The sequence below is a fragment of the Oncorhynchus keta genome, chromosome 17 (genome assembly GCF_023373465.1).
Source record: "Oncorhynchus keta strain PuntledgeMale-10-30-2019 chromosome 17, Oket_V2, whole genome shotgun sequence".
Classification (NCBI taxonomy): Eukaryota; Metazoa; Chordata; class Actinopteri; order Salmoniformes; family Salmonidae; genus Oncorhynchus; species Oncorhynchus keta.
The window spans coordinates 7,486,392-7,512,399 of record NC_068437.1 but is presented as its reverse complement, the minus strand read 5'-3'; the positions used below and the strand labels follow the sequence as shown (position 1 = coordinate 7,512,399).

The 26,008-nt window shown below is 41.6% G+C and overlaps 1 protein-coding gene across 3 annotated transcripts; it reads left to right on the top strand.

Annotated features, from left to right (window-relative positions):
- The first annotated feature begins 839 nt into the window (after positions 1 to 839).
- On the top strand, positions 840 to 25,990 carry slc25a44a (solute carrier family 25 member 44a). Of its 3 annotated transcripts, none has more exons than XM_052465357.1 (4): positions 840 to 861; positions 21,351 to 22,041; positions 22,202 to 22,329; positions 23,581 to 25,990. In XM_052465357.1, the coding sequence occupies exons 2-4, from the start codon at positions 21,405 to 21,407 to the stop codon at positions 23,770 to 23,772; spliced, it is 957 nt and encodes a 318-aa protein (XP_052321317.1). In that variant the 5' UTR covers positions 840 to 861; positions 21,351 to 21,404; the 3' UTR covers positions 23,773 to 25,990. The 3 variants fall into 3 exon arrangements, with proteins under 3 accessions (XP_052321317.1, XP_035646375.1, XP_035646374.1); XM_035790482.2 differs by lacking the exon at positions 840 to 861 and adding an exon at positions 3,580 to 3,816 and having other exon boundaries at positions 22,252 to 22,329; XM_035790481.2 differs by lacking the exon at positions 840 to 861 and adding an exon at positions 3,584 to 3,816.
- The last annotated feature ends 18 nt before the right edge of the window (positions 25,991 to 26,008 follow it).

Here is a 26,008-nt window from a genome sequence, read left to right as displayed (position 1 = left end):
ATGCCTTAAAGTTAGTGAGGGAGATATGAGTCTCCAGCTTCAGTGCTTTCTGCAGTTCGTTCCAGTCATGGGCAGCAGAGAACATGACAATTTGTGATGTAAAGACAATGCTTATAACAACTTTTTTATAAATAAATATAAACATTTGCATCACAGTCATTGAGAATAACATTATGCATACTTGACAACACCCACATCTAAAAATCACTATAAAAAATGATAACACTTTTAAATATGCGTTGTGTGACCTTTCACCTTTTGTCAATTTTCATGCAGGCAGCATTAGCTCATGGCAGCATAAGCGTCATGTCCGCAGCATTAACACTTCCGGTTTTCTGCTTTTCCCTTCCAAATAAAGGTCTGCGGTAAAATGCTATGTGTATGATATGAATACATTTAGTGACAATGGGTTTCCAGTTGGCCATTGCAAAGTTTTGTCAACTTCTTCCCAAAATTGGAAATCACATTTTTCATTATGCTGCATAAGGGAATGTGTTGCCATTGAAATAGCATGATAATCCAAACATTTATTTTATTTTACCCCCATGTTTTGTTTGTGTGTCTTACCTTTCTTATCCTCCCCAACATCCCTACCACCCCCATACAATTTATGTTTCAGATTTGGTGAGATAGCGTCGAGAAATAGTTGGAGCATAACTACATAAATGTAAAGAACATAATAATAGCCTACGGGTAAAAATATATATAATTACCTCTTTTTTTTTTTTAAAGAAAGCATTTTGTTTAATTTACTGGTGCTCTTGTTCAAAGATGCAATTTTGAAATGTAATGTTTAACAAAGTCTTACTGTATTTTTGTTGTATTGCACTCTACAGGAAAAACGATTGTGTGCCAAATCAGGTGAGTTTTAACTAAAAGCTTGGGCATAGCAAGAGTTGGAGTTTTACTGTGGTCAAACAGCTTAAAATGGAGCTATTGGACACGATACTTTTCAAATATAGCACTGCACTGGCAAAACAATCGATTGTGTCCAGTCTATTCACCAGAGTCTAGCTATTTTACGAGGCAAGATGGAAACCTTTTGATGAATTGCGACCAGGATGGGTTGAAGAAAAGCGCTGTTAACCTATGTGATAACCGTTGATAGGCTACAGGCATAATTGGGGTGACATTATAGCAGCATGATCTTACTAGGATACTGCCTTCCAATAAATGTTATTTGTCAAGCCAAAACGCTTGACCTGATTCATGTTTTGGCACTAAGGCTGGCCTTGGGCTGATTTACACGTGTAAAGTCTGCAGCCTGCTCATCATCATTAGGATAATGTAGGTCATTTTACAGGCCTGCCTGTCAGTTAACACCCAATCTATGAACACCCCATGTACTGATCACTTACAGTTGAAGTCAGAAGTTTACATACACCTTAGCTAAATACATTTTAAACTCTGTTTTTTCACAATTCCTGACATTTAATCCTAGTACAATTCCCTGTCTTAGAACAGTTAGGATCACCACTTTATTTTAATAATGTGAAATGTCAGAATAATAGTAGAGAGAATTACTTATTTCAGCTTTTATTTCTTTCATCACATTCCCAGTAGGTCAGAAGTTTACATACACTCAATTAGTATTTGGTAGCATTGCCTTTAAATGGTTTAACATGGGTCAAACGTTTCGGGTAGCCTTCCACCACCTTCCTACAATAAGTTGGGTGAATTTTGGCCTGGGCTGACTGACCCCAAGTATGCTTTGTCCATTTGGAAGACCCATTTGTGACTAAGCTTTAACTTCCTGACTGATGTTTGAGATGTTGCTTCCATATAACAACATAATTGTTCTGCCTCATGTTGCCATCTATTTTGTGAAGTGCACCAGTCCCTCCTGCAGCAAAGCAACCCAACAACATGATGCTGCCACCCCTGTGCTTCACGGTTCGGATGGTGTTCTTTGGCTTGCAAGCCTCCCCCTTTTTCCTCCAAACATAACGATGGTCATTATGGCCAAACAGTTCTATTTTTGTTTCATCAAACCAGAGGACATTTCTCCAAAAAGTATGATCTTTGTCCCCATGTGCAGGTGCAAACCGTAGTCTGGCTTTTTATGGTGCTTCTGGAGTAGTGGTTTCTTGTTGAACGGCCTTTCAGGTTATGACGATGTAGAACTCATTTTACTGTGGATATAGATACTTTTCTACCGGTTTCCTCCAGCATCTTCACAAGGTCCTTTGCTGTTCTGTGATTGATATGCACTTTTTTCACACCAAAGTGCGTTCATCTCTAGGAGACAGAATGCGTCTCCTTCCTGAGCGGTATGACGGCTGCATGGTCCCATGGTGTTTATACTTGCGTACTATTGTTTGTGCAGATGAACGTGGTACCTTCAGGCATTTGGAAATTGCTCCCAAGTATGAACCAGACTTGTGGAGGTCTACCATTTTTTTTATTTTAATTTTCCCATGAAAATCATGCAAAGAGGCACTGAATTTGAAGGTAGGCCTTGAAATACATCCACAGGTACACCTCCAATTTAATCAATTTATGTCAATTAGCCTTTCAGAAGCTTCTAAAACCATGACATAATTTTCCAAGCTGTTTTAAAGGCACAGTCAAGTTAGTGTATGTAATCTTCTGATCCATTGGAATTGTAATACAGTGAATTATAAGTGAAATAATCTTTCTGGAAACAATTGTTGTGTCATGCACAAAGTAGATGTCCAAACCGACTTGCCAAAACTATAGTTTGTTATGAACAAGACATTTGTGGAGTGGTTGAAAAATAAGTTCTAATGACTTCATCGTAAGTGTATGTAAACTTCCTACTGCAACTGTATCTATTGATTAGATATAGTCCTGAATTAGTCATTCAGCAGAGAGTTAGTGACAGTACAAAATTTAAGTGGTACGATTATGACACAACTTGAGTTCACCGATCTCACAGCCTCAGAGTAGGTGCTGTTACCAAGCCTTGCTGTTCTGGACTTGTTGGACCTCATCCGTTTACTTGACGGAAGAGGCTTAAAGAGGCGATTTGGCTGTTTTGTATTCTATGGACACACTATCAATCGTTTTGCTTGTTCAGTAATTGATCACATGTAGGCCTACGGTGCAGTGAATGGAGTACAAAGTGTTGCTCGGCATTTAGACCTCTGCCCCCCATGAAATAACACCACATTTAGATTCTAAAAACCCAAGTGAATAATCCCAACCCCACTTTTACTTCGGCACCTAGAAAAAATTGTATTTCATATACAGTGTACTGTATTTGTGGCATTTATTTGACCTTGGAACATGTTTTAAAACTCACATTTAATGCAAATGTCACTCAATATATGAATCACTGTTAATATTTTACAGGTTAATGACACTTCTACTGTTACGTCCCTTGCAAAAAAAGATTTCAGTTCTGAAAAAGTGCAGTAACTGCAGGCGACTGTTGGATGCAGAAAAACTGCAGTTATATGGCACTAACTGCAGTTGTACTGCAAAATTACTAGAGTAAAAATGTTATTTTGGACGCAGTATTTGCGGCATACTGTAGTTGTACTGCACTCCAATTACACTAATGCAGTAATCTTGTTTCATAAGCGGGGGAAGGGACTTTTATTTAGAAAAATGTTGTGACCCGGAAGTACTTTTTTAATGTTGCTGACGAGACGCTCGCTCAAGCATCGGTGACCGTACATTTACGAATGGACGGCATGAATTTGACATCAAACCATATTCTAACTAGTCCGAATCCTTTCAACGAATGCTTATTTTTACAAGGCTATTAGAACGTTATACATATAGCTCAGTTTAGCCGTGTGTAGCATAGACATGGCGTCTTGAGCTATGTGAAAATGGCTCTATAACACGGTAAGTCATGTTTCCTTGTTTTGTAAGGTCGATGTACCATGTTTATTCCTACGATGACACATAGCTAAGCTTTTTATCAACAGTTCATGCGATAGGTTTAACCAGAGCGCTCATGTTAAATTGTATTCTTCAATTGCGTGTGCGCTGTCTGCAGAAAATAGCTAGGTTTCCATACAATTGGGGATCGATTTTCATGCGAAAGTAATACATCCGCAAAAGAAAATATGCGAATGTTCCCACCAGTGGTGATTCCACCAAACGGACCTGTTGCAGATACAAATCAGTGCGTGATGACGTAGTGCGCACATGTACTTTTTCGCTCAAGTTTTAATGTACCGGGGAAAAAATGGAAATTAAAATGTATCCATCGCATTTTCAACTCTACCAAATTATGAATTTTACGACACAAATTCCCACAATGCCGAATAAACATTGTCTGCATTTATAAAATTACACTGAAAAGATACGGTATGACATTTACTCGCATTAAAAACTGGATGGAAACATGGTTATTGTAGCCATGATTTGTATCTAAAACGAACCCATTCCTAGACGCTAACTGCTTAAGTGCCTATTGACGATAGTATCTTATGGTCAAGGGAGTTTTGTTAAGGTTTCGCATGTGGTACGGTTTTGGAAATATAAGTATCTTTCATATCAGCGAGGAGGTAAAAAAAAAAAGTTACATTAATACCACCTTTTATAGGGTTAGTGTTCCCACACGGCCATATCTCCTTGTAACATTGCATGTTTACAGAAGACCTAAGTGGCCGCATATACTAATTAACTATATAGTGTGCTCCGAACACCTGTGTGTGTGTGTAAGCATATCTGGCAGGGCTTGCAAACTATCACTGATTGCAAAGGGAAATCCAGCCGCGAGCTGCCCATTGACGCAGGCCTACCAGACTAGCTAAAAGCCTTCTATGCGTGCTTCGAGGCAAGCAACACTGAACAATGCTTGAGAGCACCAGCTGTTCTGGACGACTTTGATCATGCTCTCTGTAGCCGTTGTAAGACCTTTAAACAGGTTAACATTCACAAGGCCGCAGGGCATGCGCTGAACCGCTAGCAAGTATCTTCACTGACATTTTCAACGTCTCCCTGAACCAGTCTGTAATGCCTACATGTTTCAAGCAGACCACCATAGTCCCTGTGCCCAAGAAGGCCAAGGTAACCTGCCTATATGACTATTTCAACACAGGAGCCCCACAGGGGTGCGTGCTTAGTCGAATCCTGTACTCCCTGTTCACTCATGACTGTGTTGCCGCGCACAACTCCAATACAAAGTTTACCAACGACACGACTGGTAGGCATGATCACCAACATTGATGAGATAGCCAATAGGGAGGAGGTCAGAGACCTGGTGGTGTGTTGCCAGAACAACAGCCTCTCCCTCAACATCAGCAAGACAAAGGAGCTGATCGTGGACTACAGGAAACGGAGGGCCGAGCTCACCCCATCCACATCAACAGGGCTGTAGTGGAGCAGGTTGAGAGCTTGAAATTCCTCTGTGTCCACATCCATAAGGATCTATCATGGTCCACACACACCAACACAGTTATGACGAGTGCACAGCAATGCCACTTGGTATGGCAACTGCTTGTCATCAACCACCAATGGCGCTATAGAGGGTAGTGCGTACTGCCCAGTGCATCACTAGTAGAGGTCGACTTATGATTTTTTTAAACACCGATACCGATTATTGGAGTACCAAAAAAAGCCCATACTGATTAATCAGCCAATTATTTTTAAAATATTTGTAATAATGACAATTACAACAATACTGAATGAACACTTATTTTAACTTAATATAATACATCAATAAAATCAATTTAGCCTCAAATAAATAATGAAACATGTTCATTTTGGTTTAAATAATGCAAAAACAAAGTGTTGGAGAAGAAAGTAAAAGTGCAATATGTGCCATGTAAGAAAGCTAACGTTTAAGTTCCTTGCTCAGAACATGAGAACATATGAAAGCTGGTGGTTCCTTTTAACACGAGTCTTCAATATTCCCAGGTAAGAAGTTTTAGGTTGTAGTTATTATAGAAATTATAGGACTATTTCTCTCTATACGATTTGTATTTCATATACCTTGACTATTGTATGTTCTTATAGGCACTTTAGTATTGCCAGTGTAACAGTATAGCTTCCGTCCCTCGCCCTACCTGGGCTCGAATCGGGAACACATTGACAACAGCCACCCTCGAAGCAGCGAGGGCCATGCAGAGCAAGGGGAATAACTACTCCAATTCTCAGAGCGAGTGATGTTTAAAATGCTATTAGCGCGCACCCCGCTAACTAGCTAGCCATTTCACATTGGTTACACCAGTCTAATCTCGGGAGTTGATAGGCTTGAAGTCATAAACAGCTCAATGCTTGAAGCACAGTGAAGAACTGCTGGCAAAATGCACTAAAGTGCTGTTTGAATGAATGCTTACGAGCCTGCTGGTGTCTACCATTTTTCAGTCAGACTGCTCTATCAAATCAGACTTAATTATAACAATAACACACACATACGAGCCTTTGGTCATTAAAATGGTAGAATTCGGAAACTATAATTTCGAAAACAAAACGTTTATCTTTCAGTGAAATTATTTATCTAATGGATGGCATCACTAAGTCTAAATATTGCTGTTACATTGTACAACCTTTAATGTTATGTCATAATTTGCCAGAATTGTACATAATTATCTACGGCCTTTGTTAGGAATAAATAGACTTCACACAGTTTGCAATGAGCCATGCGGCCCAAACTGCTGCATATACCCTGAAATGACAATTTCCCTAGTTATAAGACATTCATGTTAGCAGGCAATATTAACTAAATATGCAGGTTTAAATAATATATACTTTTGTATTGATTTTAAAGAAAGGCATTGATGTTTATGGTTAGGTACATTGGTGCAACGACAGTGCTTTTTTTTGAATATGCACTTATTAAATCATCAAGTAGGCTGTGATTCAATGAGAAACTAACAGGCACCGCATCGATTATATGCAACGCAGGACACGCTAGATAAACTAGTAATATCATCAACCATGTGTAGTTAACTAGTGATTATGTTAAGATTGATTGTTTTTATAAGATAAGTTAAATGTTAGCTAGCAACTTACCTTGGCTTCTTGCTGCCCTCGCGTAACAGGTAGTCAGTCTGCCACGCAGGAGTGCAATGTAAGGCAGGTCGTTAGAGCGTTGGACTAGTGACCGGAATGTTGCAAAAACGAATGCCTGAGCTGACAAGGTAAAAATCTGTCGTTCTGCCCCTGAACAAGGCAGTTAACCCACCGTTCCTAGGCCGTCATTGACATTTAGAATGTGTACTTAACTGACTTGCCTAGTTCAATAAAGGTGTAAAAAAAATACCAATTAACGATTGTTATGAAAACAACTTGAAATCGGCCCTAATTAATCGGTCGACTTCTAATCACTAGGGCCGAGATCCCTGTCATCACCCAGGACTTTATGCCAACCGGTGTCAGAGGAAGTCCCTAAAAATTGTCATCCTCCAGCCTCCCAAGTCAGACTGTTCTCCATGCTACCGCACGGCTGCTACAGATCTACCTCAATTATATCGACTCGGTTATAGCTCAGTTGGTAGAGCATGGCGCTTGTAACGCCAGGGTAGTGGGTTCGATTCCCGGGACCACCCATACGTAGAATGTATGCACACATGACTGTAAGTCGCTTTGGATAAAAGCGTCTGCTAAATGGCATTTATTATTATTATTATTATGGTACTCCGTGTATATAGTAGTGTTGGAGGCTATTTTATAGATGACATCACCGAAGTCGAGGATCGGTAGGATGGTCAGTATTACGAGGGTATGTTTGGCAGCATGAGTGAAGGATGCTTTGTTGCGATAAAGGAAGCCAATTTAATTTTCTAGATTTAATTTTGGATTGGAGATATTTAATGTGAGTCTGGAAGGAGAGTTTACAGTCTAACCAGACACCCAGGTATTTGTAGTTGGCCACGTATTCTAAGTCAGAGCCGTCCAGAGTAGTGATGCTGGACGGGTGAGCAGGTGAGGGCAGTGATCAATTGAATAGCATGCATTTAGTTTTACTTACGTTTAAGAGCAGTTGGAGGCCACGGAAGGAGAGTTATGGCATTGAAGCTCGTCTGGAGGTTAGTTAACACAGTGTCCAACGACGGGCCAGAGATATACAGAATGGTGTCGTCTGCGTAGAGGTGGATCAGAGAATCACCAGCAGCAAGAGCAACATTGATGTATACAGAAAAGAGTCAGCCCGAGAATTGAACCCTGTGGCACACCCATAGACTGTCAGAGGTCCGGACAACAGTCCCTTTGATTTGACACACTGAACTCTATCAGAGAAGTAGTTGGTACACCAGGCGAGGCAATCATTTGAGAAACCAAGGCCGTCGAGTCTGCCAATAAGAATGTTGTGAATGACAGTGTCGAAAGCCTTGGCCAGGTCGATGAATATGGCTGCACAGTAATGTCTCTTATCGATGGCGGTTATGATGTTATTTAGAACCTTGAGCGTGGCTGAGGTGCACCCATGACCAGCTCTGAAACCAGATTGCATAGCGGAGAAGGTATGGTGGGTTTCGAAACGGTCAGTAATCTGTTTGTTAACTTGGCATTCGAAGACCTTAGAAAGACAGGGTAGGATATATATAGGTCTGTAGCAGTTCAGGTCTAGATTGTCACCCCCTTTGAAGAGGGGGATGACCGCGGCAGCTTTCCAATCTTTTGGAATCTCAGACGATACGAAAGAGGTTGAACAGGCTAGTAATAGGGGTTGCAACAATTTCGGCAGATAATTTTAGAGAGGGTCCAGATTGTTTAGCCCGGCTGATTTGTAGGGGTCCAGATTTTGCAGCTCTTTCAGAACATCAGCTATCTGGATTTGGGTAAAGGAGAAATGGTGGAGCTTTGGCGGGTTGCTGTGGAGGATGCTGGGCAGTTGACCGGGGTAGGGGTAACCAAGTGGAAAGCATGGCCTTAGCTTTTCTAACTGCCTGTGTATATTTGTTCCTAACTTCCCTGAAAAGTTGCATATCACGGGGGCTATTTGATGCTAATGCAGAACGCTACAGGATGTTTTTGTGCTGGTCAATGGTAGACAGGTCTGGAGTGAACCAAGGACTATATCTATTCCTAGTTCTACAGTTTTTGAGAGGGGCATGCTTTATTTAAGATGGTGAGGAAGGCACTTTTAAAGAATAGCATCATCTACTGACGGGATGAGGTCAATGTCATTCCAGGCTACCCCGGGCCAGGTCGATTAGAAAGGCCTGCTCGCAGAAATGTTTCAGGGAGCGTTTGACAGTGATGAGGGGTGGTCGTTTGGTCGCAGACCCATTCCGGATGCAGGCAATGAGGCAGTGATCGCTGAGATCTTGATTGAAAACAGCAGAGGTGTATTTGGAGGGCGAGTTAGTTAGGATGACATCTATGATGGTGCCCGTGTTTACCGATTTGGGGTTGTACCTGGTAGGTTCATTGATCATTTGTGTGAGATTGAGGGTATCAAGCTTAGTTTGTAGGATGGCCGGGGTGTTAACCTCTAGCGACGAGCAATCCCGTATCCGGGAGCGTAATCATAGCCTCAAGCGCATTACCATAACGCAACTTTTCCTATTCATGAAAATCGTAAATGAAATGAAATAAATATATTCAAACACAAGCTTAGCCTTTTGTTAACACTGTCATCTCAGATTTTCAAAATATGCGTTACAGCCAACGCTAGACAAGCATTTGTGTAAGTTTATCATGGCATAATGCTATGCTAGCTCTGCTGGCAGCATTTTCACAAAAATAAGAAAAGCAACCAAATTAAATAATTGACCTTTGAAGAACTTCGGATGCTTTCACTCAGGAGACTCCCAGTTAGATAGCAAATGTTCCTTTTTTACAAAAATAATATTTTTGTAGGCGAAATAGCTCCCGTTTCTTCATCATGCTTGGCTGAGAAATCGACCGGAAAATGCTACAACTATAACGCCAAACTTTTTTTCTAAATTTGCTCCATAATATCGACAGAAACACGGCAAACGTTATTTAGGATCCATCCTCAAGGTGTTTTTAACATATGTATTCGATAATATATCCGCTGAGGCAGTTGGTTTCTCATAAGAAACGATTGGAAAAATGGCTACCTCAGTATTTTACGCAAGGTTTTCTCCGGGAGACACCATGCGACCACTCGCCCTATATGGTCTCTTACAGCCATTCTCCAATGGAAATGCCTAAAAAGACGTCACAATGCTGTAGACACCTTGGGGAATACGTGGAAAATGTAAGCTGGCTCCGAGCTCCTTCACAGCCATATAAGGAGTCATTGGCATGAGGCGGTTTCAAAAAATGCGGCACTTCCTGATTGGATTTTTATCTGGGTTTCGCCTGTAACATCAGTTCTGTGGCACTCACAGACAATACCTTTGCAGTTTTGGAAACGTGTGTTTTCTTTCCAAAGCTGTCAATTATATGCATAGTCTCTTCTGAAGCAAATGGAAAAATGCACGCAGCTGGAAATTACGCAATAATTGCAACAGAGGACACCAAGCGAGCACCTGGTAAATGTAGTCTCTTATGGTCAATCTTCCAATTATATGCCTACAAATACGTCACAATGCTGCAGACACCTTGGGGAAACGACAGAAAGTGTAGGCTCATTCCTGGCGCATTCACAGCCATATAAGGAGACATTGGAACAAAGCGCCTTCAAAATCTGGGCCATTTTCTGTTTGAAATTTCATCTTGGTTTCGCCTGTAGCATCAGTTCTGTGGCACTCACAGACAATACCTTTGCAGTTTTGGAAACGTGTGTTTTCTTTCCAAAGCTGTCAATTATATGCATAGTCAAGCATCTTTTTGTGACAAAATATCTTGTTTAAAACGGGAACGTTTTTAATCCAAAAATTAAAAGAGCGCCCCCTATATCCAACTAGTTAATCATGTCCCAGTTTAGGTCACCTAGTAGTACGAGCTCAGAAGATAGATGGGGGGGGGCAATCAATTCACATATGGTATCGAGGGCACAGCTGGGGGCAGAGGGAGGTCTATAGCAAGCGGCAACAGTGAGAGACTTGTTTCTGCAAAGGTGCATTTTTAGAAGTAGAAGCTCAAATTGTTTGGGTACAGGCTTAGCCTGCAGAGTTCTGTATTACTATCTATCTTTGCAGTAGATTGCAACACCGCCCCCCTTGGCAGTTCTATCTTGGCGGAAAACGTTATAGTTAGCAATGGATATTTCAGGGTTTTTGGAGGTTTTCCTAAGCCAGGATTCAGACACGGCTAAGACATCTGGGTTGGCAGAGTGTGCTAAAGCAGTGAGTAAAACAAACTTAGGGAGTAGGCTTCTAATGTTAACATGCATGAAACCAAGGCTTTTACGTTTTACAGAAGTCAACAAATGAGAGCACCTGTGGGGTGGGAGTGGAGCAAGGCACTGCAGGACCTGGATTAACCTCCACATCACCAGAGGAGAAGTAGGATAAGGGTACGGCTAAAGACTATACGAACTGTCCGTCTAGCACGTTCAGAACAGAGAGTAAAAGGAGCAGGTTTCTGGGCACGATAGCATAGATTCAAGGCATAGTGTACAGACAAAGGTACGGTAGGATGTGAGTACATTGGAGGTAAACCTAGGCATTGAGTAATGAAGAGAGAGATATAGTCTCTAGAGATGTTTAAACCAGGTGATGTCATCGCATATGTAGGAGGTGGAACAACATGGTTGGTTAAGGCATATTGAGCAGGGCTAGAGGCTCTACAGTGAAATAAGACAGTAATCACTAACCAGGACAGTAATGGACAAGGCATATTGATATCAGAGAGAGGCATGCGTAGCCAAGTGAGCATCTGGGTCCAGTGAGTGGTTGTGCTGGCTGGGGACACAGTGATTCAGACAGTTAGCAGGCCGGGGCTAAACAAGCTAGCCGCTAGTAGACCGGGGCAAGCTAGCAGTTAGCCGGCCGGGTTAGCAGGGGCTAGCAGTTAGCAGACCGGGCAGGCAAGCTAGCAGTTAGCTGACCGGGTTAGCAAGCAAGCAGATGGCAGGGGCTTAAAGTTAGCCTTTGGGGGACGTCACGATGGGGGTAGGTCTGTTTTTGCCTCTTTGTGCGGTGATGTCGATAGACCAGTCGTGGAATTAGTAGGGTTCCAAGTAGCTCTAGGTAGCTAGCAGGCCTTGCTGGTTAGCATAATGGGCCTTCAGCGGGCGTCGCGCCTGAGGGGCCTGTTGGGAGTCCTCGGGCAGATTGTCGGTATTCCAGTCCTTAGGGGATCTGCAGGGTTCTATGCCCCGTACCGGCTGTAGAAGGGGTCCGGATATTGTAGCTTAGGAGTATACTTCGGTGGTAGCACAGGAGCCCTGGCTGGGCTAGCTTCAAGCTAAATGGTGCTTGCTCTGGGATGGAAATGCTAGCCAGGAGTAGTCATCCGGGATTGCGGTTAGCTAGTTGTGAAGATCCAGATGAAAATGTTCAGTTTGCGGTAGGAATCCGGGGATAAAAATAACAGGGCGGGGTAGGGCGCATTCTGGAGAGTGAAGTGCATCTGGGTGCATGGTCAACCCGACGTCTGCATTGGCAATGCAGCATTTACGGTGATACGACCTCCGCAGAAGTCAGGGCATTCATGCTTCTTGCGCTTCGCGGAACAGCACAGAGCTGTTGTCAAGGAAGTCGGTTTGTGTTTTCTACCGCCAACCAATCATATCAATGCGGAGCTATACAGAGTCCTCCGCATTGTTTCAAAAATTTGGGAGGTGATGCGGTATGGAGCTTGATTTGGTCTCTGCATGCCTCTGGAGGCTTAGCAGTTGCGTCATATGGAACCTCTGACCACATTTTTGGATTAAGCATGAATTGCCTTTTAATCTAGGCGTCCACAATGGATTAGTTCACCGCGCCAATATATATGTTACTGCTCAAATTAAAACAATATCGGTTGACCAACAGCCTAACGACCAAACAATCTACCAGTCAACTAATTGGGGTCAGCCCTAATAAGTAGTCACTAGTCTGTTTGCTACACATTAACTTAAACTAAAATCTAAGTTTCATCTAGACACACTTCATGCAGTATGAAGGGTTCCCACGGGTCCTTGAAATCCTTGAAAGTTTGTGAATGAAAAAGTTTTTGAAAATAGACATGGGTCATTGAAAGTGCTTTGAATTTATACATTTTGTGCAAGAATAGAAATGTAATTTTTTTTAGTTTATTTTTTCAAATTTAATGTCAGTGATAGGCTACGTTCTGCTGTCTGCGTGTGTGTCTCCCGCTGTCTGTGTATCCTTGTTTCACGCGCCACCTGCCTCGAGAATGCGACGGTCACGTGCGTGCATGAGTGATTGAAGTCGAATGGTGCAGGTTAAACAGTGGCAAGCAAGCGAGAAAGCTAACGATAAGCGAACCTTCAGCTATGCCTGGAAAATGTAAATTCCAGGACTCGTGGCTCACCAAAGACATTTACAAAAGACTGGCTTGTTAAAGATCCGCGGGGCATCCATGTGGCCCAATACAGAGCCTGCAGCAAGTCAATAGAAGTTCACGCCATGGGCGACGCAGATGTGATGAGCCATGCTGCTGGAGAATCACACAGGACGGCACTCTGCAAGTTAAAAGCAGGTAGGTCCTACCCCTGGTAACATGTAGAAAGGAATACAACAACTTACTTAGTTACTAACGTTAATTAGTTAGCTAGATTATTCTGTCTCTTTGTGGTTAGGTATATAAACTTTAACGTTACATAATTATTCGATAAAATAAACTTTTGCTATGTTGTTAGCTAAAGTTATCTAGATGTCTCAGTCAGTTCTCCCACAGAATCACACCTGTCAATATAGTGCTAGCAAGCAAACGTTAGCTAAGTATAAACTGTCACCTGTAACATGAAATTATTTTTAAGAATGTTATGTTTGTTTTCATATTTCATATTCTCTCTCTGTGACACACACACGTTAACACAGACTAGAAACAGAAATAAGTGTTTAAAATCAATATATATTTTTTTACTCTTAGGTGTGCCGTTCTCAGCGACATTCCCAGACTGTGCAATAGCCAAGACCTTCGCATGCGGGCCAACAAAGTCCAGCTATGTGTGCACACATGGCCCTGGCTCCTCATTTCAAGCACTTGTCTAAAAAACTGTCTGCTGGGGAGGACTATGTACTTCACTTTGATGAGAGCCTTAACAGAAAAAAACAGTCAAAGCAGTGTGACTTTCACGTCCGTTTATGGGATGAGGAAAGTTGTGACGAGGTTTTACGATTCTAAATTTATGGGACGTGCGACTGCGTTGGACCTTAAAGCGGTCTATGAGAAGAGCACCGAAGAGCTATCAAAGAAAAACATGGTTCAGATCTCCATGGATGAACCAAATGTAAATTGGTCATTTTACTCAAAGGTTGAGCCCTGTGAGAATAAAATAGTCCTACACCTTATAAACATAGGCAGTTGCGGTCTCCATATCGTACATGGAGCATTTCAGAAGGGAGTGGAAGAAACCGAGTGGAAAGTCGACAGTGTACTGCATGCTATGTACCACCTTTTGAAGGGTACTCCAGCCCGTAGGGAGGACTACTTTAACATCATTGGATCATTAGATCCCTAAATGCCACTTAAGTTTTGCATGACACGGTGGGTTGAAAATGCACTTGTGCTTGAAAGCTCTTTAGAGTATTTAGCCCATATAGAGAAGAGATGTCCAAATCCAGGCACAAAGTCCTTTGAGGTGATTGAGGAGGCTTAAGGACCCTCTCATGACAGCAAAACTGAATTTCATCTTGTCAGTGAGTAAAGAAGTGACACCTTTCCTCACATGCTACCAGACCTATAAGCCCATGGTGCCATTTCTCTCTACGGACTTGATCAACCTGCTTAAGAGCTTGATGAGCAGATTCATTAAGCCAGACCTCATGAAAGAAGCGAAAACGCCTCAAAAACCTCTTGATGTCGAGGTGACCCAGTCATCCAATCACATCGACTCCTCACAGGTCGACTTGGGCTTTGTTACTCGAAGAATTGTGAGAGACTTGTCTGCAGGGAAGAAAATTGGATAGAAAATATTGGATTTCAAAATCTCTTGCAAGAAGTGTAGTTATTATTAATTTTTACCTTTATTTAACCAGGCAAATCAGTTAAGAACAAATTCTTATTTTCAATGACGGCCTAGTGGGTTAACTGCCTGTTCAGGGGCAGAATGACAGATTTATACCTTGTCAGCTCAGGGATTTGAACTTGCAACCTTTCGGTTACTAGTCCAACGCTCTAACCACTAGGCTACCCTGCCACCCTAATGTATGCTCACAACTGTTAACAAACTCATTGAGAAATCTCCATTGAAGTGATCTCTGGTCTCGCATCTTTCTTTCTTGGATCCAAGGGAAAAGGCAGGGCACAAATGGAAAGATGCTGTGTACAGCAAAGTTGAAGGCCCTGATCTACCTTGTAAATAGTCATCGGGTGAAGGAAGGAGATTGTGATGATGACATTCGACAATACTCACATTTTATTGATGACATTGTCCAGGCCCAACACTGTTTGTAAACTTTGATCCTGTCCAAGACAGCATGGACACATTTTTACATGAGTAATGTCAGAGCTCAGAAATCTGTGGAGACTTTGGCGCCAACTCCTCTTACTGTCACACGGGCAAGCCTCAGTAGAGTGCGGATTCTCTAGCAATTGGCAGATTGAAGTGGAGAACTTGAAGGAAGATTCATACGTAGCACAGAGATGTATAGTTGACCACATAAGAGCTGTGGGGGGCATACAAAATGTGTGCATTGACAGACCGCTGCTGATGTCAGTGGCATCTGCAAGGCAGAGGTAAGAAGAACAGAGACAGAGAAGAATGGAGGAGCAAAAAAACAAAGAAAATACCTTTATAGATAAACTTAAAGAGAAGAAAAGAAGACTGACAGATGGCATAAATGCTCCCAAGACCTCAACAGACAAATTTGCTCTCAAAGCGGAGAGCACAGGCAACCTCACTCTTATTGCCAAGTCCAATAGCCTGAGAAAGGGTGTTAAAGATAAAAGTGCACAAATAGCTGAAATAGAAACACTACTCAACGAAAAAGTGAATGACCTGAAAAGCAAATAGCAGCAAAAAGCAAGGGTTGGGTACTGTTTTAACAGTTTGAGAAACTACTCAATAAAGCAAGTGCTAAAAAAGCAAATGAACCAAAAAGGCCAACAACCCCAGAACACAATGGTTAGGCAAATGTTTTATTTATTTCTACAATTATATAATAATAATAATATATGCCATTTAATAGATACATTAATTGTATCTAATCTTTTGTTGTAAAATATTTGATTTATGGTCATGTGTTTTTGTTTATCTATTCATTTGGTCATGGTCATGGGAAAAAAGGTTGTTTTTTGCTCTGCGACATGTTTTATGTGATGAAGCTGGTGCTAATGAAATAAACGGGGAGTTACTTAGCTCTTCAACTCGTAAATAAGTCCGTCTTTATCGCTCAACTTACACAATATATTGTTTTGCTGTGCTGTGTTAGAGAAGGCAAGAGACCACTCAGTCTGCCATCACTGTAACACAGCACAATTGAGAAGTTTTCACACATTCAAGCCTCTCTTTTTAATTGTTGTCTGTGAGCTTCTATAAACCAGGTATTCTACAATCGAGGAGTGCCTGGCTATAAAGTGGGCCCTAGATAGCCTCCGTTATTACCTTCTTGGGAGGGAATTTGACCTGCACACAGACCACCGGGTATGCTGGATAAGGACCCAAGCTAAGGGAATTGGGCAGACTTTGTAGTGCCTGTCCCGAATGGTTCATTCATGTAAAGGAGAATATTGAAAGACACTGTCAGTAGTGATGTAATTTTGTAAATGTGATATTGTTCCATAACAAATGTGTTGCAATGTATATCCTTTTAGTATGTTTAGTTAATGGAAAATGTAGGTTTGACTAGGTAATTGCTTAATTAATTAGTGTTAATTGTTCTGAGGGGAGGGGCTAGCCCTACAAAAGGAGCCTCTTTCAGTTCATAGAGAGGCATTTTGGATTGAGCTGTGAATGGGGCAGCATTTTGTTCCGGAATCACTATGTAAATAAACACCCTTGCACAGAAGAACTTTTGCGGCTCTGCTACCTTTTTATTTTGATAGAGGTTAGGTTTTCCAGTATAGCCTTCTGGCCTACTCTACGTGACAGTCTACTACACCTGTTGTATTCGGCGCGCGTTTATTTCATCCCCCAACCAGTCTGACTATAGTCTTGCCATAGAGGGGAATTCACACCTTCGTTTAGGGAGATTACTAGGGAGCCTTCTGGAGAGAGAGTCACAGTCTCCCTAACTTCCAGGTTCAGAGGGGTGTTTCTACAGTATCATGGACTAGCTAGATGGTGGTTGGTAGAATGAATGGATTCTGTATGTATAGTAATAATGCTTACAGTTGGTCAGGTGGGTACAATGCAGTTGAGTCAAGTAAGAGAGTTGTTGCATAGATAGTGGTGCAGTAGCAACAGTAGTGTGTGTGATGTATGGAAAAAGTCTGCTTCAATTTTTACAAAAGGCAATATTTTATTACCAAGTCTCCTGTCAATTGGTGTGCCCGATTGACTTGACTGGTTTGCTACTATTGTGTTAATTAAAACCTACATCCAAGTTGGCCTAAACCGGTTTTGATCACCATTTGTGTCTTTGGTGATCGTCTTGGAAGTTAGACATGGTAGAGTGGGTCCTTGAACACAACTGTCTCGTCCTCCCGTCTTTTCAGCACATGTAGTACATTTTCTTAGCAACCCAGTCTTTGGTTTGATTTGGGAAAACCATACTGTACCTGGGTGTGCCTGAGGAGAAATTAAATGGCTATTTTTTTTTTCATTTCCACGTAAGATTTACACACAGTCTGCCTGGTGTCTACCTTTACTGACAATAAGATTACAACGTATGCACAATGACAGTGACAAGCATTACTGGGAGAAGAGTGGAATTGTGTAACTTTCACCAAGCATACAAAGATTTGAAAACAATGACAATGTGATTAGCTTCTCCCTAACCCTAGACCATGTGTCTACAGTCACCATGGCCCTTTATAGAATTCATGACCTGTCCATTGCAAAACCATCACATTTTGTCTGCAGCAGTGGTTGCCTGCCAGGTGTTTTTGTCTGGGGCTACAACAGAAATATATGATGTTGGGGGTACTCGAGAACCGGAGTCGGGAAACAGTAAGATTGTCTACAAATCCGTAAGGCTTGTAAGAATACAATGTAATCCACACGCTTGTGGTGCAACTTTATGGGTTGGTTCTGGCTGACTTGGCGCAAAGGTCAATTCACTTGAGGTTTCGTGTGAAAAAAATATATATAAATGACACACAAGCCACGACAACAACACCAAATCAGTATTTCATCAATAATTATTTTTGCTTATATGTATAACTGTGTTTTGGCAAGCAGTGTGCATATTATTACTATTATTATTATTTCTGATACATATGAACTCAGCAAAAAAAGGGTCCTGAAAAAGGGACATTTCTGTCTTTCAAAGACAATTTGTAAAAATTCAAATAACTTCACAGTTCTTCATTGTAAAGGGTTTGAACACTGTTTCCCATGCTTGTTCAGTGAACCATAAACAATTCATGAACATGCACCTGTGGAACGGTCATTACAATTAAGGTAATCCGTTAAGTTATGAAAATTTAGGACACAAAAGAGGACTTTCTACTGACTCTGAAAAACACCAAAAGAAAGATGCCCAGGGTCCCTGCTCATCTGCGTGAACATGCCTTAGGCATGCTGCAAGGAGGCATGAGGACTGCAGATGTGGCCAGGGCAATAAATTGCAATGTCTGTACTGTGAGATGCCTAAGACGGAACAGGTACAGGATGGCAACAACTGCAAACTACATGTTGGCAAACTACATGTTTTGCAGAATGATAACAATAGCGAAGCTCAAAACAATCTGAAAGTAGCTAGTTGTTTACCCTACCCAAAACACACACGTGCGAAGCTGGCTAGGTAGCAAGCAAACTTTTAGCTAACATAAGCAAAGTAACAACAGACTTAGTGTTCCCCCTTTCATCAGTGATGCTACTGTATTAGCTAGCAAACTTTGTAGCATACCATCTCTCTCAGAAAGTATCGCTTGTGTTCAACAAAATGGATTATAACGTTGCGGGTAAAGTTTGGTATGGCACAATTTCATGTGTACAACATCTAAAGATCTGCTTCACGATACTGAGCGCTTTGCCTTTTGTAAAAGGACGTATTTGGGTGTTGGCGCTTTGGATGGCCTGGAACTCCAGAATGAGGCTCAGGAAGTTTGAGTAAGTTTATCAAAAACAAGTGAAATTGCAAAAACAACTGTCTGGAACCTTCTTTAACCTCTCTGGGGTAGGCGGGACGCTTGCGTCCCACATGGCCAATAGCCAGGGAAAATGCAGAGTGCCAAATTCAAATACATTTCTATAAAAATCAAACTTTCATTAAATTACACACGCCCAAGATAGCAAATTAAAGCTACTCTCGATGTGAATCCAGCCAACATGTCAGATTTCAAAAAGGCTTTTCGGCGAAAGCATAAGATGCTATTATCTGATGATAGCACAACAGTTAACAATGAGAGAGTAGCATATTTAAACTCTGCAGGCGCGACACAAATCGCAGAAAAAATATATAAATCATGCCTTACGTTTGACGAGCTTCTTTTGTTGGCACTCCTATATGTCCCATAAACATCACAAATGGTCCTTTTGTTCGATTAATCCCGTCGATATATATCCAAAATGTCCATTTATTTGGCGTGCTTGATCCAGAAAAACACAGTTTCCAACTTACGCAACGTCGCTACAAAATATCTCAAAAGTTACCTGTAAACTTTGCCAAAACATTTCAAACTACTTTTGTAATACAGCTTTAGGTACTTCTAAACGTAAATAATCGATCAAATTGAAGACTGGATGATCTGTGTTCAATACAGGAGCAAAACAAACTGACGCTACTTTTCTGGTTACACTCCTCTATCAAAAGGTACACATGAAGTGACGTTCGTTCTGAGCTATGGTACATCTTCATTACACAAAGGAAAAACCTCAACCAATTTCTATTAACTGGTGACATCCAGTGGAAGCGGTAGGAACTGCAGGAAAGTCAATTAGAATTCTGGATTCCCCATGAAAAATATTGAAAAGACAGTGACTTAAAAAAAAATCTGAATGGTTTGTCCTCAGGGTTTCGCCTGCTAAATAAGTTATGTTATACTCACAGACATGATTCAAACAGTTTTAGAAACTTCAGAGTGTTTTCTATCCAATACTAATAATAATATGCATATATCGGGGACAGAGTAGGAGGCAGTTCAGTTTGGGCACTCTATTTATCCAAAAGTGAAAATGCTGCCCCCTACCCCAAATAGGATAACATGCCATTTTCATGAACAAATACAGGTTAGAGTCCTGAATAGTGAAATTCTCATTTTAATGGAGCAGATGGTGCTTGTTTGGCCAAGAAAATGACCTTGCTCCACAGCATCAGCAATTCCAATCCAGTACTTATAGTAGCAAACTAGAATTCAAGAACTCTGCCAGAAACCCACAGCTTCCATAACTTTGTACGACTCTCCAAAAGCCTCATGGATGCAAAGAGTTTTAAAATACACAGATTATGCTATAAAATGTGACTTTGACCATGGGAAACCCACGGATGAGCATACAAGGGTGAATATGCGTGTATCTGATATTCTAGTGTTGCTGCTAGGATGATGATAACTAGATTGGAATAGCCAATTCTGTGGATGATGAAAACATGGACGTAAATGTGAAATTCATGTATCCAAGTTATCCAGCAAGATAATTTTCTTGGCCAAACGGAGAGGACATATGCTTGTTTTTGGTGCAGAACATCTGCACCGTTAAGGAACAAAACACTGCAACTGGTTGCCAATATCAATTTGGATGTAGCAACATCACTGCAATAGATGCACTGAACAAAGAAAGAATGAAATGAGGAATGAGTAGTCCTCAAGGCAATTTTTTGGTTTTATATGCTTTTTATTTGATGTATGTTCTAACTTAAACATTCAATTTACATTTCCAAATCATCATTTGAAGGTTCAGTCTTAAATGAACATTGAGGGTGTGGGGGACATTCAATAGCACCATCTTGTGATCAGAACCTGGTAATATGCTGTTGTATGACGGTACATGGTACTTAACAAATTCAATGACTCATTTCTCTGAACGGGGGAAGATGGCCATCACCAAGTTCACTGAGAATACATGACATGGTTATGAAGAAAGAAACGATACTCCTAGTCGCAGCGTCATAGTACTCGTCAGACAGAACTGATGCTGCATACTTGCCGTTGGGGTAGGCTTGGTTTGGGGGGGAGGGGGTCTGTGGTTGGCTTTTGACAATTTTGGTGCAATCAATTAGCTTAATTTCTCAGAGTTCAAATTGTCTTTAAATAATAAATCATGTTTAAAAAAAACAATCTGAGATGGTAAGTGATGAAATCCTCTTTTTGTGCTTTTTGAGACCTGCCTCAATGTCCTTCTCTTGGTCCATCAGTGTTGTGGAGGGCGCGGTCCATTCAACAAGGAGCTGTGGACATCAGCAGGCAGGATGGAGGAGAAGAAACGCAACATCCGGATCATTGAATGGGAGGACCTGGACAAGAAAAAGTTCTACTCCCTGGGTGTGTTCATGACCATGACCACCAGGGCCACAGTCTACCCGTTCACCCTCATCCGCACCCGGCTGCAGGTGCAGAAGGGCAAGTCCCTCTACACAGGCACCTTTGACGCCTTCTACAAGATCCTGAAGGCGGAGGGCCCGCGAGGCCTCTACCGAGGCTTTATGGTTAACACCTTCACCTTGATCTCAGGCCAGGCCTACATCACCACCTATGAACTGGTAAGGAAGTACGTGTCCCAATATTCCAGCAATAATACAGTGAAGTCTCTGTGGGCAGGGGGAGCGGCGTCCCTGGTGGCCCAGACCATCACTGTGCCCATAGATATGGTCTCTCAGCAGCTCATGATGCAAGGCCAGGTGGGACACCTGAGCCGCTTCAAGGTCAAACCCAAAATAATGATGGCGACATCCAAGAGCAAAGTGACTTTCGGACAAACCAGGGACATTGTGGTGCAGATATGCGCCGCTGATGGTTTCCGGGGATTTTACCGGGGATACGTGGCATCCCTCCTCACCTACATCCCCAATAGCGCGGTGTGGTGGCCTTTTTATCATTTTTATGCAGGTAGGCGACTACCTGCCACGGCAGGCAGATACTAAGCAAGCAGTACTAAATTTTAGCTAGGTATTGTATGATATTACATGACATGGGCAATTCTAAAGCTGCTTGAAATGCATCTGAAATGTTTTTGCGCCTTACATTTTCACTATGTTCATGTTTACAGAGAACCTTTCCAAACTAGCCCCCAGTGATTGTCCTCACCTGCTTCTGCAGGCTATCGCTGGGCCAATGGCAGCAGCCACAGCCTCCACCATCACCAATCCCATGGATGTTGTGCGGGCCAGAGTGCAGGTAAAACCACAAGTATATTGCTTTGTAAACAATCCTTGTTATGGTTTAACTGAATGAAGAGTGACACATTCATATTCAGTGTTATTGTCTTAGTTAATCCTTTTTGTAATCACTGGTGACATGGTTTACAAACCATTTCAAGTTTACCATACCAGATCCTCTTTTAGGATATACAGTGCATTTGGAAAGTATTCAGACCCTTTCTCCACATTTTGTCACTTTACAACCTTATTCTAAAATGGATTAAATAAAAAACTATCTACACACAATATCCCATAATGACAAAGCAAAAACAGGTTTATAGAATATTTGGCACATTTGTAAAAAATAAAAAACAGATGCCTTATTTACTTAAGTATTCAGACCCTTTGCTATGATAGTTGAAATTGGTGCATTGATTGGAAAGGCACACACCTGTCTAGATCCTTCATGAAAACCTGCTCCAGAGCGCTCAGAACCTCAGACTGGGGCGAAGGTTCACCTTCCAACAGGACAATGACCCTAAGCACACAGCCAAGACAACGCAGGAGTGGCTTCGGGACAAGTATATGTCCTTGAGTGGCTCGGACTTGAACCTGATCGAACATCTCTGGAGAGACCTGAAAATAGCTGTGCAGTGACGCTCCCCATCCAACCTGACAGAGCTTGAAAGGATCTGCAGAGAGGAATGGGAGAAACTCCCAAAATATGTGCCAAGCTTGTAGCGTCATACCCAAGAAGACTCGAGGCTGTAATCACTGCCAAAGGTGTTTCAACTTAGTAAATGGTCTGAATACTTAAGTAAATGTGACATTTTTAATTTTTAATACATTTGCAAATATTTCCGAAAGCCAGTTTCTGCTTTGTCATAATGGGGTATTGTGTGTAGATTGATAAAAAAAAACAATGTAATACATTTTACAATAAGGCTGTAATGTAACAAAATGTGGAAAAAGTCAAGAGGTGTGAATACTTTCCACTTATGAGTTCAATTCATTATATTTTACAAAGCAGGTTCAAGGGGTTTTCAGGCCAACTTTTACAAACTTGGATTTTTCAGGGGATATTTGAACGTTCATAAGAATGATTTGCCTAGCTTAAATACAAAGCCAGAAAAATTCCCATGTTGACCAAGAAACAACTGAGTCGGCATTTGTCAAGACTCTAAAGGGACTCCTCATATGTCTTTCTACCTCGATCCATCTATTTCTCTATGAACTCTAAAGGTATTTTTTTTGAGTGATATCAACCTTTCTCACTGTGGCTCCTAAGGTGGAGGGCAGGTCATCGGTCATTGCAACCTTCAAGCAGCTGCTGGCAGAGGAAGGACCCTGGGGGATGACTAAAGGGTTGTCTGCCCGCATTATCTCCTCCACCCCCACGGCCGTGGTCATCGTGGTGGGCTACGAGACCCTCAAGAGACTGAGCCTGCGGCCTGAGCTGGTCAACTCTAGACACTGGTAAATACCAGAGGGACAACCAGGGACAGACCCGGGCTAGACTGGGCCAGGTAGCCAGGGACACTGTCAAACACAGACAAAACATGGCTACCTGGTCTCCCATATTGCCGATTCGGTTTGCCTTTGAAAAAACTGTTGCCTTTATGTTTTAATGTGAGGTTGGTGGATTTTATCATGCTGTTTGGGCAGAGGAATTATGATTCATACCTTTTTGTTTTCAGGGAGTACAACTGTAGATATTGGAACTTGTCAATTAGAGGTATGGATAAAAATGTGTGTGTTGTTGCAGCAGAGTAAGCAAATTAAAGTGTAATTAATAAGGAGAGTCGTGTAATTTACCAATTATAAATGCTTGGTAAATTTGACACAGGGTTAAACTGGTTTTCAAAATGGACTCTCACAAACCCCATGTTGCCCTTAAAAAATTGTGTTTGTTAACTTTAAATGGTACATGTTTGTCAGCTTTGTATTGTTCATGTATTCACCCAATGGTTGCGTTTCACTGGCAAAGGTAATGTAGACAACCCTGCTGAGACCCGGTCAACAGGGCAGGTTATTACATTCAACAAACAAGTTCTCTTCCTTTGGTGAGAAAGGACCAGGGCTATGTTGAATAAGAGCAGAACTGCTCTCTAGTACCCTTTTTCTCTGAATATGATTTGTGTAAAGCAAGTTATTCAAAGTAGGCTTGGGAAACACTATGGCATGGTAAAATTACTGGTGCTTCCTCAACACATCTCGATTTAAAAACAGTACGACCTATTCCTGCCCTCAATGCTTGTGGACTGTTGGGAATAGTACACTATATACAAAAGTATGTGGACATCCTTTCAAATTAGTGGATTGGGCTAGTTCAGCTCTACCAGTTGCTGACAGGTATATCAAATTGAGCACACCGCCATGCAATCTCCATAGACAAACATTGGCAGTAGAATTGCCTGAAGAGCTCAATGACTTTCAATGTGGTACTGTCATAAGATGCCCCCTTAAATTTCTACCCTGCTTAACTGTAAGTGATAGTGTGAGGTGGAAACATCTAGGAGCAACAGCTCAGCCGCAAAGTGGTAAGCCATACAAGCTCACAGAATGGGATCGCTGAAGTGTGTAGCGTGTAAAAAATAATCTGTCCTCGGCTGCAACACACTATCAAGTTCCATGCTGCCTCTGGAAGCAACAAAATAACTTAGGCTTGTGTGCGGGTGCCCATTTATTTTATTTTTGTAACCTTTATTTAACTAGGCAAGTCAGTTAAGAACAAATTCATATTTTCAATGACGGCCTAGGAACAGAACATTTCATGAAGCTCCAGACTAAGATCACCATGCGCAATGCCAAGCAGGAGCTGGAGTGATGTAAAGCTTGCCGCCATTGGACTCTGGAGCAGTGGAAATGCTTCACCATCTGGCAGTCCAATGGATGAGTCTGGGTTTGGAGGATGCCAGGAGAACGCTACTTTCCTGAATGCATAGTGCCAACTGTAAAGTTTGGTAGATGAGTACCCGCAGAAATGTTCCAACATCTAGTGCAAACTCTTCCTCAGAGTGGAGGCCGTTACAGCAGGAAAGGGGGGTACAAACTCCATATGAATGTCCATGATTTTGAAATGAGATGTTCAACAAGCAGGTGTCCACATACTTTTGGCGAGGCAGCCATTCAGGAGTCCATTGTCCTGAAACATGCCACAATAAAATCCTATATGAAGTGTTTATTGGCCAAAATTAAATGTAGCAATTTGATTAATGGTTTCTAAATGTACTACATACATTTCATGGAGTATAAGGTTGTGTTTTGAATATTTCTTTTTTCTGTAAGTTGTAGACTGAACTGTTGCACTTCATTGATTTTAGTTCATGAAATTAACCTTGTTTGTAAGCATTCACGCATTATGAATTTGCCCATCTGCTCATACCTTCCTCAAATATGAGTGGTGATATTTGGCACCATGCTCAGTTGTGAAATATACCCATGTTAACTGGATAGGGTGTTCTGATTTCTTCAATGAGTTTCAATTAGCAACAATTTCAGGTCACAACTGTGTTTTGGATAAATGAAGTAAATAGATTTACACAAGTTATTTGAACTTAATGGAAAATGTAAAATACTGTCACAGCACACCCAAACCTTTAAATTTCTCCTAATGCTTAGCAAAAAAATCATAACTCATGAATTTGAATTGCAAGGTCATTGACAGTTTGTACAATAAATTGGACTTCACACTTTCAGGAACTGGCCTACTTATG